This window comes from Buteo buteo, chromosome 8 (genome assembly GCF_964188355.1).
Source record: "Buteo buteo chromosome 8, bButBut1.hap1.1, whole genome shotgun sequence".
NCBI classification, from domain to species: Eukaryota; Metazoa; Chordata; class Aves; order Accipitriformes; family Accipitridae; genus Buteo; species Buteo buteo.
This window is the reverse complement of record NC_134178.1, coordinates 13,539,974-13,555,880: the sequence shown is the minus strand read 5'-3', so window position 1 is coordinate 13,555,880 and position 15,907 is coordinate 13,539,974. Positions and strand designations below refer to the sequence as shown.

General features: G+C 42.7%; 1 protein-coding gene across 1 annotated transcript in view; it reads left to right on the top strand.

The window, feature by feature from the left end:
* The first annotated feature begins 301 nt into the window (after positions 1-301).
* The window catches only part of PCP4 (Purkinje cell protein 4), a 55,078-nt gene continuing 39,472 nt past the window's right edge, over positions 302-15,907 (top strand). The window contains exon 1 of the mRNA XM_075034711.1: positions 302-369. Coding sequence (XP_074890812.1) covers positions 361-369 — 9 coding nt within the window. The 5' untranslated portion in view covers positions 302-360. The remainder of the gene's footprint in view (positions 370-15,907) is intronic.

Sequence of the window (15,907 nt, the reverse complement as noted above, 5' to 3'; positions counted from 1 at the left end):
CGGCGGGGACCCCCCCCCAGGGCAGCGAGCGCCGCTTGTGCCGGGCGTTCGGGGAAAGCAGCAGTCCCGCTGCTTGTCACCGCTGCTGAGGCCGAGAGAGCCTCCTGCCTCAGGGCCTCCGCCATGTTCCCGGCTGCGCGGGACGGGGGGGACCCCCGGTACCGCTCCAGAGCCGCCGCCGCGGCCGCCAGGGGGCGCCGCGCCCTCTCGGATAGGGGAGCCGGGGGGCTCGGCGCGGGAGCGGCGCTCATTGGCTGGCGCGGGCCAGGCTGGGCGCGGGGCGCCGCTTCTTAACGGGCGGCGCGAGGCGGCGGGAGCGTTGTGCCGGGCGGGCTGCTGCGAGCCGGGCTGCCGCGAGACATGAGCGAGGTGAGCGGCCGTTGGGGCGGGCTCGCGGGCGGCCGTTGAGGCGGGCTCGTGGGGTGGGGGGGGGGAGAGACCGCCACAGCCCCTCGGAAAGCCGGGCGGGGAGGCTGGAGAGCGGGGAGCGCTTGGCCTTGAGCGTAACCTTCCCTTTTCGAAAGGCGGCTGGGGAGGGCCGGGTGCTTCCCGGGTGGGGAGACCGCTGAGGACCGACCTTGGACCTAAGCGGTGTCTCTTCGCTGGGTGGGGAGTCTGAAATCCGTAGCTTCTGTTCAGCCCCGTCTTCTGATAAACGCATCTCCTCCACAGGTGCGTATGCTCCTTCGATGCATAAAACAAGGCAGTCTTTTGCCCTTTGAAGGACCATGCACACCAGTGAAGAATCCCTTATTGAAAAAACCCCAATAATCTACGGATGCATTTAATGCTTTCCTATGCAGAAAGAAGGATGTGCGAAGTTGTGTGAAAGTTATCTGCTAGAGATCTTGGGAAAAAATGCCACGTTTAGAGTTGGGTGCTGATATAAACTTTATAAATAGTGTCTGGGGAAGGACTGCAATTAAGGAAAAAAAATGTAAATAGTGCCAAACATGTAAGGATCACTTGTGCCCTTGTAAATAAAGAAGTGGAAAATTTTCACTGTGGGTTTTTTGCAGTGGAAGAGTCCTCGGGGGCAAACTAGTATTTTTGTTAAAGGTGGTGTCAGGTGTGATGGCTACTTGATAGTGCAGTCAGTCAAATGCTGGGCAGGTTCAGCTGGCAGATCCCTCGTTCTCTAGCGCAACTCTTTGGGAATCCGTAGAGATACCTGTAACTACACCTTACCCAGCACCTATTTTTGGAGACTGTTTCCTGTTATACAAGACCTGCTGCTTCATTAAGAAATGGGTATTCTGTTCTTAGCAGCAAGAGTAAAATTTAAGAGCAATGCCAAGTAAGTTTTGACTAGTTGCTGTGCAGGTGTTACTCAGCTGTATTTTTGGATGAGGTGTAAACGTGAGACAAGAAGCAGTGGAGTAACATGGTCTCTGGTGCAGGGATTTATGAGGAGAAGCTTACATCTTGTCTTGCAGGTCAGGCCAAATGGGCAAAGCAGAGGAAATCCTCATTGTGCTTTTCTGCTGCTTGCAGGGATCAGGCAGTCCAGGTGTAATGCACCAGGCTGTCCATGACCTCTTCTCAGCTTCTGCCTGTATTTATATCAACTGGATAAGAGTTCATGCACCATGGGGTTTCTTTTGCAGTCACTGTCCCTTTGCCACCTAGGCTATCTGAAGTGTTCTGTGAGATACAACACTATTCTGCTCCTTAAAGATAGCATTTTGGGGGAAAAAAAATCTAGTAAGGAGTAATGATTGGGTGATACTGCTGTGCTTACTGTAACTGTACAAGGCACTCTTGTTATTGCCCTGTGCTGGGTTGTATTTGCTCAGTAATTATGCCTTCATAGTTTGAATTAGATTGCTTGCCTTTTGGATTTTAAGTCCTGATGAACATCAAGATCCTCCCTGATACCAGCATGAGGGCTCTCTATTCATAATATATTTCCCTGTGCCTCACAGAACAGTATTCCTAGCAAACCCTCAGAGCTGGAAGATGTCTCTTGCTCTGGCACAGCACTAAGTCCTGTACGTATGACACTTAGCACTGTACGCAGTGTCTTCAGTGCTACTGTCATTTGACTGACATTGTTGGAGAGTTTGTCACTCACAGCTCTAATGGAGAAAAGCTTCCTTGCTGTTATTTGCCTGTTAGCTATTAATCAAAAGATGAATCTTTTTCCACAAGGCAGATGGAAGCAACTGGACCACCCCAAACCATCTCACTGAAAAAGACTGTTAAAAAAATGAGGCAAAAAAGATTAGCGGAAAGCAAGCTCCTTAGACATCTGTTTGCTGTATTTGGATGGGGTCTCAGTGGATTTCAGTTGTAATGCTGTAACTGAAAAATATTTTTATTTTCTTTGTTTTAATCTGCTAGAAAATCTGAGGCCAGAGTGATTGAAAAGAGGCTCAACTAGAGCCATCAAAAGATTATCCGAAATAGAATGGTGTTGGGAGGGTGGGAAGGGTTTTTTGCTTTGTGCTAACAATTGTCAGGATTTGAGTGGAGCTTGAAATGCGGTTTCAGAAATCTCTGAAGAGAGCTTTTGTATCCCTCAAGGTATTTCATGAGATGTTGCATGGGTTCTTATTTTACTGCTTCAAGCAAAATTAACTTATTTCCTGTTTATGGGCAGTGATTATCAGTCTCCTGGTAGAGAAAACTGAACAGGAAGCAGCCATTCATCTGATGAGTACTTCCCTATTTTCTAGCAGCTAAATTTTTTTGAGTAAGGATAAAGAATTTTTCTACAGAAAAACCCTACACTTCCTTTGCAAAATTTGTCTGAAAATGTGTTTAAGATGTTCTGTTTTCTGGGCAGAAGTCTGGTCCTGTAACTAGTTACAGTGAACTTGAGGTACAAGAGTTTACCTAGTAGCATTGCAAAACATGGTTAGTGCTTGCTGCTGCTTAGTTTTCATGGCAGATGGATCACTTAGGTGTATGGGGAACTTCTCAGGAATGTCCTTATATACTGAAATACATTTTTAGGTGTTGAAGTAGCTTTGAAAGTATGTCCTCAAATAACTAAGGAGCCTTTTCTTTAGGTCTGCAGGTGTTTTCTGTTATTTTAAATGAGCCTAGAGAGAAAAGCCATGCTGGAAAATATTGGCTGCTGACAGTGAGCAGCCATGAGATGCAGCCCTTCTTCCATTAAAGATATGTGGTCACATAGGATTAACTGGGGGAAGTAATCTTGGGCAATGGGCTCATAGACCAGTGCCAAATTGCTATTCACAGCCAGTAGTTTTACCAGAGAGCCTCTAGGCTCAAACTGGCATAAACTTGATTCACCAGAGGGAATCCTGTCATCAGTCATTTTCATTTAACTATCTGACATGTTGCAGATGATGTCTGGTCATGGCGACAGTGCCTGGCATGAAGGTTCATATGAAGCATTTCATCACACAAACATTTTTATGACATTCACTGCCACTCTTGCCTCCTGTGTTGAATGATTCTGGTTGTCATCGGGAATCAGGTGTGGATTTGGGAAGGAGTGCACTTAAACAATATGATGTTACAGCTCTGGATGCTGTTCCAGTGGTTCAGGGATGAAGCACATGTGTAATGAGTTGGAGCTTAAAATAGCATTAGCAGAGATTGCCTTGTTGGATGCATTTATTTCCTTTTGCTATTAAAGGGTCAGAGTGATATTGCTGCTGTAGGACAGGAGTTCAGCTTTAATATGTGTTATTTAGGTGTCTGACTTTGAGAGAGCCATTCAGGAAATCTACCTAATCAGTCCACATGCCTGAGGCACCAGTGGTTTAAGAGAAGAACTTGCATTGGAAGACCCTTGCACAATGTGAGTGAAGTGCTATACTGATTGCCAGGGTGCTGATGCACACCACCTAAGGCAGGGTTTGAGCCAGCAGCTTTATATATTTGAGGAGCAGCCTAGCTACCAGACAGTAGCAAGAATATCCTAGCTTTTGTTTCGATACAGGCAACAACCAACCAGGCACACAAAATTCGTAAGACAGAAGAGGGGAGCTGTTAAGAGTTTGACTCTCTAGAGTGCTTAGGTCTCTTAGATGGGGAGGCTAAGAGCTGGGGACTTGATCTCTGCGTAAATGTAGGGATTTTTTTGGTCAGGCTTTGAATACAAAGAACACTAGGTCTTGTTTCTTCCTTTAAGTACAGCAAGCTCTTTACCTTTGCCTTACGTTGCCTCAGGGCTCTTGAATCCTGCAGCAACTGCTCTGTTGTGTCTACGTTCAAAAGGATCATGAAGGGTGCTCGTGTGACCTGTAACAGGGGTGTGTACGGCATTCATGGAGGATGAGCTGCCATGTGGGGCATGTTCATCCAGACAGCTCTCCTCTGCAGCCTGGGGTACTGAAGCATTGTTTTGGGGCTCAGATCGCCTTCAGTGGGAGATACACAGGCAGCCAACTCGACAAAGATGGAGGCTTCACTGGAAAGGTGACATGACTGAACACTGGCGTCAAAGACTTTCTTCTGAAATTTGAGCTTCTCCAGCCCTTGGAGGGGCGGGTGTGTGTCTAAGATGCTAATAACCAAGGCAGTCTCTGCTATGGCTATTTTCAAAACTGGTAATACCATATGGCCTGGTGGTTTGGGCATGCCTCTAAGCTGGCAGAGTAACAGACAGTGTCTTCTTCCCTCCAGGTTGAGGGAGAACCTGGAACATGTCTCTATCACTCTGGACAAGTGTGGTCACCAGGAGACTGTTAGAGAAGGAGAGGGACATGGCCAAGTGTGAAGCATTAGGCATATGTGGAGGCTTCTGCCTGAAACTGCAGCTGCTTCAGGTAGTTAAATGGGAAAACTGGTGTTCTTTCATGGATTGCTTTCCTGAATTCAGTTGAATCTTTTCCACTGAAATAGTATTTAGTGTCTTAGAACCAGTTGTGCTAAGCACTGAGGTAAGGATTGTATGCCAATAATCCTGATAGCACTAAATCAAAGAGCTGCTGTTTGTAGGGAGAAAACATGCCATATTTGTTCAAGGGAGCTACTGTTCTCTTGTGTGATGCTTGCAGTCCAGTGGAGTGTCTAAGCCCACCGGTCATCTTAGGGGGACCCTTCTGGATGCATTTTTCAGATACTGCCATGACCCCCAACTGTTGACTATTGGCTTCACTGAGGTTATACCCACAATTGGTCAAAACTGTATAGATCGAAGAAGTGCAGCAAGAATGTGTCAGGGTGGAGGAAGAAATTCTGCAGCTGTTATAGGATGGGGGTGGGACAGATAAGGAACACGAACACCAGTTTTTAATTTTAACTTGCATCTATTTATTAGCTGGGTGGTAAATTGCAGCTTAAGAGGAGGAAGAAAGGAGAACAATAAGTTTTAGATCTGTCACTTTGCCTACTCCTTCCATCAGTGTGGTTTCAGTGGGATCAGGCACTTTCTAAAATAGTGCTTAAAAGTGATGCTGGAAATTGATCTTAATTTGGTGAAACTGGCAGATGTACTGTTTAGAAACAAGCACACTGGTTTTCTACACATGGCAAGAATGCCAACAGATTGAAATAACACAGCACTTTAATAAAAGGACAGTTAGCTTTAATAGTATGCTTCAGATACCACATTTCCCTTTGCTTTAAGTTACTTTTTAAAAAAGTCCTGCATTCATAAAACAGGAAAACTCCAGCTTTCATACTGCAGTAATTGATAATAGAATATCATTTCAGGTTGCAAAGGCATATTAGTTTCTAGTCCAATATCCCTAAATTCATAATGCATTGGCAAGCTTATAAGGGTCATCTTCAAACAGTTTCTGCATTAACTAGATCATGCTCATCATGAAATGCAGTGCATAGTAGCAGTTAACTTCAACAGTAACAGTGGTGGCTTTTTCATCAAAGGTTGTTGGGTGTTTGTTTATTGATTTGAATAAGATATTTGATTTCCAGGCCACTGTTTGCTATTGTCTGTCTTGCTTTTTTATTTTTTTAGGGATGACTTGGAAAATGTGTTTCAGTGTTTACATGTTTTACCTCTTGTCTTTAACTTTGCTACAGAAGAAATTGTAATAGTGTGGCTAGGCCTAGGCACTGGGTATGTAAATTGTGAGATGCCCACTTTTTGGCTGAAGAGGATTAGGAGAAGGTGGCTGCATGCATCAGACAAAAACTATGACTTTCTTCATCCTGTCAGTTGCAACAGAGCCTTATAATCACTAAGTCATGTAATGCTGCTTTCTCTGCAAGGCATAGGATCTTCTAATGAAGATGAGTAACATATGTTCTCCCTCTTTCTAAGAAAAGGTATTCTGTTTTTTCTTCAGTTGTTTGGACATTGGGTTTCTAAAAAAAGAAAGACATGGTAGATAAGTAGAAAATAGGTCAAATCGTAACTAAAAAATCCTTTTTCTTTCTCTCCCTCTAATTTTAATTAAGAAAATCAGTTGTTATTTTTTGTATGGAAAGAGCTGGAAGAGACAGACTATATAGGCTATCTTTCTCCAAATAGGAAAATAAATGGCAATCTTGATGGAATAAACTCGGTGCAAGCAACTGCAGAAGAGTTGCAATTGTGAAACTTATTAATGACAGGATTTGAGGTCACAATTTATCCCCACTCTCCATGTCTGCTCCCTCTGAGACTAGACTAGTCTACTTAAAAGTAAATTGGGCAAGTGTCACATAGGCCAGGTCTTTGGCTGGTGCTATCTCATCTGATCAATTCATACTAAGTGGATATAGCCTTATTCATGCACTAATATGGAATTTGGAGGATGAAGCACAAGTTTAATCAGAGGAGAAATGGCAATTGTCTGCCTACATGCCTTGAGGATTAGTTACAGCTGAACTGTCTTTCCTCTTAGAGAAAAGTATTATTTTATAGACACTGAATGTTCTTACATTATCACCTTAGTATATAGTGCATGATACATGACTTTAACCAGTGGTGCAGCTCATACAGTGCCTACTTGATAGTAGACAAAATTATGTTAGAGCTGAAAGTGAGAAACAAAAGGGGGGGGAGGACACCCCAACTGTGAAAGGTGGTGTGCTTCTGTCTGACTTTAGAGACTTCACGAGATTCCTGGGCTGAGACAGCAAGCTGGTGGGAAGGGTGGCACCAGGTATGAGTGCTTCAGATTTTCTATGTGTGGAGACACAGAGCTCTAACTATGGCAAAATGTATGTAAGTGTATATTTAATGTCTTAACACAGAGTCTTGGTGTCCAAATGCCTGATGAAAATGTCTGAGCTGTTCTGTCACCAGCCTTATTTGCTGTTCCTTGGCTGGCAGGTTTGGTTCTAGCTGTGCTGTGGAGCCACCTGCTGCACAGTGCCCTCAGGACTAGAAAGCTGTGGTAGTAGAATGAGAGAAGCCTGAACCAAATGTTCTGGTTATAGTGGTGTAAACTCAGAAGGGGCATGCACTGCTCTGTGCTTGAGCGGAGGAAGGTTCTGTTGCATCCCAGCACAACATGAATCTCCTAAAAGTAAAGAAGAGGGGAGAACTGTAGTGAACCTGGCTAGCTGTACGCACTGGTATAGATGTATTTGGAAGTATTTTAGGTGCACCTTTCCTGGGAATGATGGAGCACAGGTCAGAAATGACCAAGCTAGCACTGACTAGGGCTATCCCTGGAAACAGGACAACTCTGTTATGCTAAAGCTTGTTAAGCTTGACAAGAGTTAGCAGGCTCTTCTGGAGTGAATCAGTGAGACAGCTGCAACAGTCCTGTCAAGTCAGCATCTCCAGCAGGAGCTATTAGAGCACATGAGAAGCAGTTTTTCATAGAAAGTGCCTTGGTTTTTTAGGGGGAGGAGGAGAACTTCCAAGTAAATTGGGGATCTGCACAGCTTCAAAATAACTGGGCAGAGTGCTGGAAAGCAGACAGTACCTACTGCTAATGCCTGGGAATGATTTGCATCTCTGTCCTGTGACCTACAAAATAAGGCTTGCTACCCAGCAGGTATCACTGGTCCAGGCACCTGGCTGTCAATCTGCCTTGGTGATGCTTTGTTCTCTATGAATCTAACACTAGAGGGATTACCAGGCATTGAAATAGTTGGCAGTGTTCTGACTACAGGAGAAGATACATTTCAAGGAAAAGGCTATCAAGATCATAACTCCTACACTGGTGTGAGTGTATAACTAAGCAAATGAGGCAAAAATGAATAGGTCTGAGGACATCTTTGACTTCCTGAGGATTTTGGTGATATTGGACCTTTTCCTAGTAACACTCAGTATATGAAGGAAGGCCAGTGATTTGTGTGGGTGTTTTTATAGATATCATAGCACTTTCCCATCCCACAAAAAGTTTGGCTTCAGTGAATTGGTGTTTCTGATCCAGACTTATTCAACTGATTTATCCCTGATGGGTGCCACTAACCATATACTACTGTACCTTTGCATCTCTACTAAGAAGCCAAATGTATTTCAGCAAAGCCCTCAATAGGCAGTAGGGTGAGCTTGGGTTGATCAGATAAGGAGTACCCTCTTCTACTAGGGGAAGAGGGATTTGGGCTTTGGATGTCCAAGGTGGATTTCCCTTTAAAAGGGACCAAACAAGGTGAGTGCAGACTTCATTAGACAGATGCAACATAATCTGGTGAAGGACAGAAGCCTACCTGAGATGAACCAGAGTGTAATGCCTAGCTAAACATGAAAACACACTTGAAAATGATAAAATCCAAGTTTGGATGGGGCAGTAGGGGAGAGGTACAGAGACAGAAAAATAATTCTCATAAAAATCACAAGCATGTCTCATTTGAGTTCTAGGGCTTTTCATTCTCTAGCTTGAATGTTTCAAGTAATGGGATTCTTGCTATCTCTCTCCCTTTCTCTTGTAGAAAATATGCTTTTCTTTCAATTCCCCAGGCTTAAATTATTTTTGTTTTAAAATACTGAATACTCTGGATGTTGACCTTTTTAAGCACCTGATTTTAACACTAACTGAAATACTCTGAAGAATGCCTTTTATTTGAACTTAAGAGATTGTATGTGGTATTCAGGAAGGAAATATGAAATGACATTGAAATCTGGATCCTTGAATTCCAAACATGTCTCCCTTTACCTCACATTTTACTAATACAAGATAAACTGCTACAAATTAGAAGCATTAACTTGATAGGAAGGAGGAGGAAAAGCATACTAGGCAAGAGGAGATGGCTAGGCAGGTAGCTTTCTGCAGATGGTGTGGTGGAAAAATAAGACATGTGGCTTCATAGCTGCTTCATACATACCACTACTCCACTCAGATCTGACAGATACACACTTGCCACCAGAGAAGAGAGCAAACACATTGTTGGCTTGGCACACTTTAAAATGCATGTGCTGTCACACATGTGCCGCACTTTAAGCAGGGCAGCCAAATACCTAAGGCAGGCCAGCTTCATGCCAATTTTAATTTGCCAGTCAGGCTTGGCTAGCTATCACTTCTTTCCTTCAGCATATTTTGTGACCTACTGGACAGCACTGACATCCAAGCCAAGCTGTATGAGCCTCTTAAGCTAGATGGCAGGAGGTCCTCTCTCTTTCACAGGGCTTTTGAGTGCTGCTTTGTATTCTTTGCCTTGGACTAAAAGCTTGGTGTGTTTCCATCTTGGAACTGGATTTATGGGATGGATCTGCAGATGCAGAAACATTGGTAGCAAAGGATCTAGCATTAATGTTGTAAAATGCAAAAAAACCAAGTTGTAAATTATGTGAATTCTAGCCATATTTCCTGTGGTCATGCCATGTAAGCCTTTAATAGATTTTTTTTGACTGCAGTGTGTCAGGTAGCACACAGCTGGATCTAAGTGAATGTTACCTGCTTTCTGCATGAAATGTGTAAGGAACCTATTTTCTGTCTAGTTACAGAATGGGTATGTTAGAATATTAACAAAATGCATGACTTTTCTGGAGCAGCACATTAGGGTCCTTTTTTAATGGTATTGTATGATGGTTTGCCACGTTCATGTGTCAATGAGGTGAAAATGTTTAGCTGGGTAACACTTTTCTTTCACTTCATATGCAAGGCACCAAGTGCAGAATGGAGCCTGATACATAATAAGAGACTGAAGACAGAAGGAATGACTGATGACTACTTGGAGTGGAGAAACCTGCAAGTTTTCATTGAACTTGAATTGCAAAACAGTTCTGTGGAGGGAGAGTGTTTGAAACAATGTGGGGGAGCTTTTGCTGAATCTGCCTGACTGTTTCCCCTGGACTCATTCCACAGCTGGGGCACTACAGGAACTGTAGAGCATTTACTCTCAGGTAACCTGGTGGGTCTGTCCTGGGGCCAGGGACCCTGGGAACTACCTACAGCTGCTCAGTGAAAATTGCATTCTTATCTTCTCTGTGGCTATTGACAATGAAGCTGATAGCAGCATCAATTTTACTGAGCAGCTGCAGGGTCCTGGGAGTTTCTGATTTGTGGAAATCCCTATTTTTTGGCCAGGTCTTGGACAGAGCTAGTGACCTGGCTCTTTTTTTCTGCTTGCTGTATGTGAGTGTATTTGATTGTTGTCCCTGATTCCTGGCAATCAAGGTGACCTTGTGCATCACCCTGTCCATTTTCCTTTTTAGTATGGCAAGGTTGTTTCTAATAGCTTGGCTGAGGTTTAGACTCATAGTGCCAAGACAGCTTTGACCTGCATCACACTTCAAATAAAGCAGCTTCCCCAAAGTCTCAGTGGGTCATTTCTGATATACATTTGAACAATGCAGGACAAATCCTCTGTCAAGTGAGGCCCCATTTCAAGGCAGCTTCAGCATCCAGTTCAGGGTTCCCCTCGCATGAATCTCCTTCTGGCACAGAGCCAGAGATAACAGGTTTGTGTCATCTCTCTGTGCAGCCCCTGGGCAGGGTGGCTTGCCAAGGCTGCAGCATGCTCTCAGTCCAGTGATTCCCCTGCTACTGGAATAGCCCCAAAGAAGTTACTGTCATAACTGCAGATGGCTGGGGGGCTGCTTGGAATTGCTCTCTGTGACTAGACTGGCTGCCTAGGGATTTGAGGAGTAGAGTAAGTGACGCATAAACATCCTTGCTGCTTTGTCTTATTCTTGTCTTGAAAATCAGAAGGCTTTGCCCTGGGGTGAAGGCAGAAAGTTCCTTTGCATGGCAACTTGAAACTGCCATAATTAATACCTTTTAAAAACCTGGCTGGCCAGTTACTAGTGCAGTCTAACAGACTGTAATAACATCTTTTTACCTCTGAAATATGTAGGGAAATAGGAAGAAAGTGAGAACAATTTTTGTAATTGTGCAACTGGAAATAAACCCAAAAATGCCAACAGAAAAAACACCAGAAATTTTGCAGTCTGGGAAGAAGCAGCCTGTTTTAATAATGATAGCAAATACGATAAGATATGAAGCAATTTGTCAGTGCAGACTTTTGCCATTAATAAGCCAAGCTGTCCCTTGAAGACAGCCTTTAACTCAATTACAGCTGGGTTTGTAGCTCAGCAAATTAAATTACCCTAAACTTCAGAAGGGTTTGGAAGAATGAAATACGATTTTTGTTACAAAAACACCACCCATAATCAGTTATATTGTGCCTAGGCAAGGATCCTGACCCCTTAATTGGCTATCTGGGGATGCTAATATTAAAGGATACCCAAGATACCATGTGAATCCAAATGCTTTTCCCAGATCTCCAGGGTTCTGTTTTGCTCCTAATCAGATGCCACAGTCAGTTGCCATTAACTGTCTGTGTTTGCCTGCACAGGTACCTGCCAAGGCTTGTAATTTAGGCTGCATGAGTGTACCTGTGTTGCTCCATGTTTTGCTCCCTTGCAGAGTAAAGATTGCTAGGGGGTAATGCAACATCACAGGGAGATACAGCATGCTAAGTTTTGTGGTATGAAGTGCTGACTTGCTCTGATTTTCAGTTCGCAGAACAAAATTGCAGTGCTTCTTCCCCATGATACTGTCTGTTGCCTGTTCCATTGCCCTGGTATGACTGTTCGTGGATCAGAGACATCAGCCACTTTACTGAAATGACCAACATAAACAATTAAACTATGTATTTTTTTAGCTGGATCCCTTCAATGATTGTTTTCAACACAACTTTGCTGAAGGGTTATTTTTAACTTGAATAATTTTAGTGCTTCTATTTTCTGTATGACCTTTCAAACAATTGCATCCAAACAAATGAGGCCTTGGCGATGGGAAGGTGTGGCTGGATTGGGCTAGACTGGGAAGTAGTTCTTAAGGCAGGTTTCCAGCCCAAAAATGCCCTTTCTGGAAATGTAGTACCAGGTCTGATGCTACCAATAGATAAGAAATAATAGAAGAAAGGAAGGGACCACCTTAACCTCAGTCATTTTTCATTTTATGCCATCTATCTTAATCAATTTTTATGTAATTGAAATATTCCTCTTGGGTCACCTTGATGTTTTCTCTTTATCAATTTCCAGTGTAATTAGGATACAGGCTGTATCACCCATGTCCAACTGAAAGCTGAGGTGATTTTTGGCAAGTGGTGTGAGAAGGCTTATTCTGTAGTTGATTTTACCCCCTTTGCCCTTTGCTGAACAAAACCTAACATGCAGTTTAGAGAAATTCCACTGTACCACATTGAGGTTCCAACTCTACTCATGCGAGTAGTTCTGCTGAATTAAGACAACTATTTGTCCACATATGAGTTACCCCTGTAAATAAGCCTTGCAGGATCAAATCCTCCATTTCCTGCAGAAAAGGGAGGGATTACTTCTCATGGCTGGCATGGTAATTAACAGGATTTGGGAAATACATTCTTGCAGCTGCTTTCAAAATGAACTTCAAAGATTCCATTAATCCCTGCCTCAAAAAAAAAAAAAATTGTGATTACAATGTCTTTGGAGAAATATCTGGTTAATAATATTTTAATTCAAAATATGCTAATAACCTAAATATTAAGCAAGCTACTGTTTGTGCTAATTATGTTGATTGCATTTGGTGTTGGTGTAAATATTCTGTTTAGAACATTATATTGAATCCGAATACAAAATCAGCAGGTTCTTACTGTGCTGATTTATAAATTACAGCCCAGCAATAGCAAAAGTAGGGCACAGTGAAAGTTGTCTGTGATATTAGAATATTTAAAACCAGCACTGTAAGTGGGTTTTTATATCCCAGACAGTGAATTTTTTCTGCCCAGTTCCATCAGGTACCTCCTTGTTTAACGTGAAGTGTACTGGGTGCTGAAGCTCTGTTGTCTGTGTACACGCAGAGGTGCCTGTTCTGAGGATTTACCTCAAGCCAAAAGCTCAGTCTGGATGAAAGTGAACAACAATTCATGCCTCTTAATTTGAGGCAAATGCCCTCTGTGAGCAACCCGGTGACTAAGGCACTCTGCCCATTGGGTAGAGTATGCATTTTGTATAGACATGTAAATAAAATGTGTGTTTTACATGGACAAGGACCACATTGCAAACAAAATAACCCAGGAGTGGGAACTGCAGCCCTGTCTTTCAACTACCCTGAGAAGCCCCAGCTTCAAGGTTACTCCTTCAGTTCCCATTGATTTTTCTGTGCCTGGCTGTCTGCTGGATCAACAGGAGGGCCAGGGCCTTCCACCAGCATGCCTCCCTCTCATGGGAGTCATGGGTTCACCCTGAGTAAACAGTACCTAAACCTGCATATCCTCCTTCCTGGGGAAATGCAGCAACCAGTACGTCAGCAGTCAACCTGGTAAATAGCTTTTCACGCAGGCTGCAGCTTGTATGGACAGCTATACCTTGAGTATAGTGCTTTCCTTCTGTGTTTGAAAGTAGTGTTTGAGACTTAATTTGTACCAGTGTAAATGACCGACAAAGATGCAAGGATATGAATGCTGAGGTCCATGTTGTGTCCTTTATAGAAAGATGAAATTGTGAAGAGATTGTACCTTCCCCAGATTATTGCAATAGCAAGAGTCAGGCACTGGTCCACAGTGTCTAGAAGGAAAATAATCTGTAGTTACCCATAGCTTTATTGTTAATTTCTGACAAATATTACTGTGGTTTCTGGGATGACAATGTGCATGTGTGTGCATACTCATATGCTTTCAGTGACTACAAAAGTCATAGAAAACCAGTGCTGGTCACTGTGCCAACTTCTAGCCACTGTCGTTTGAACACCATCAGTTCATCTCAGCCCATCTGTGGAGTTTTAACTTATAAAAATAGCTATAGGAGAGCCTTAATAAAATTAAGGACAATCAAGAGCTAGTCAAGTAGAACCCATGAAGATAATTACAGAAATTGTCAGAGTGCCAGGGATCGTTTAGTTTAGACATCCAGTATAGAAGGATGGCTTCTGGCACTCTTGCTGTGGCAATATTATGCTGCCCTAGCAATGCAAGACAGCCAGAAAACTGGCTGTAGAAGACTCCCTTTGCGTAAAGGAGCACACAGAGAAGGTGCTACATAGGCGAGAGTAGAGGCCATATCCTTAACAACTGAGATCTTAGGGTGAGAGCAGGCAGGGAAAAGTTGTGGTCTCCCAAAAGCTACTTTGACCAGAAATACAAGCTTGGTCATAACCAGGAGTGGACTCCTTTGTACTGAAGTATATGTTGATAAATATTTTTCCTTTTTGTCAGGTCCCCAGAAAATGTGGTCTGTGATTTCTTGCAGTGATGTGTGACACAAGTAACAGGCACATTATCAGTTTTAATCATCGTTCAGACAAAATATTCGCTAGATGTTCTGTACCTGATGCAATTACCTTAAATGTGGCTTTGAAGGACACTTTCTTCTCAAATATTGAGTACCACATCTATGAAAATATGGGAAAAAAAGTAGAGGAACTTGTAAAGGAGGCACAAATAGACCAGTGAGGAAAGTTTACTTGTGTAGCTTCTAATGCAATTTTCATTACTATATTCAAGCTTCTCTCTGGGATTCTTCAGTTCTGTCTGCAGGTGTTCTTTAGGTGACTAGCTGTTACTGATGTGAATGAACCTGTATGTCACAAAAGTTGGTTTGGGATTTGCCATTTGGCTGTATTGCAGATCAGTTTTGAGAAGACTTGTAATAGGAGAGAATGAGTGAAACGGCAGAATTTGTGCGTGGCTCTACAGCAGTACACTTTATCTCTCCCAGCTGTTCCTCTTCATGCTTTTTGATATATAATTCCAAAAAATACAGTGGTGCTAAAATTCTGGTCCCATTACTTAGAGGCCAGGTAGTCCTTGCAGCTTCAGTAAACAAATTTTTGTCACAGCAGCATCATTTTTCCTGCTCTTAACTTTTTATCTTAAACATGGTAATATCTTCTGTCCTTCTTGTTAACAAATTATTTACTGTGTTGTGCTTAAATGTTATGTTTTTCACACTGGAATGTATGAAATGCTGAGTGCTATAGTTTCAAGTCAATACATGATATTAGAAAGAGGTGGTCAAACATAGTGAAACAGATCTCCAGTAAAGAAGAGTTTAACCTAATTAATCACATTGACATCCTGAATTCTACAGAGTGTATCCACTCATCCCAGGTCATAACTGCTTGGTTCTTGCCTGTACTTAAATTCTGGATCTTCACTTAGTTTCTGACATATAGCTTGTGCTCTTTGCTAGAATGTGAAAGAAAAACAATTGCAAAATTCCCATTTATTTCAGTAGGCTCAGGTTATCGCCTCATCAAGTAAATATTTTTAAGTGGCATGTATGCATAATGTATTGATCTACCAGCAATAACTGATGTTCCCCTCAATGCCCACTGCTTGTTTTTAAAATTAATATGTTGTCTTGTGGGTTTTTAATAGCAAATTTATACCTGGTGTTAAAGCATGGCAAACTCTGGGTTCTTAGAACCAGCGGAGTTGAGTATATTGTGCCTGGACAGGAGGTACACTGAAAAGGAGACTATGTGAAATATGTAGGACCCACATTTGGTAGTTTTCTGTTCTGTGTTTTTAATCCAGATTTCTCTAATTAATTTTGTACCTTTTAGCAAGTGTGCATGCTAATGTAATGTCCTCAAAATTCTGCCTGGGGAAACTAAAAAATGTACTATGAACCTTCAGGCAGTAATGATTACGTAAGTATGCT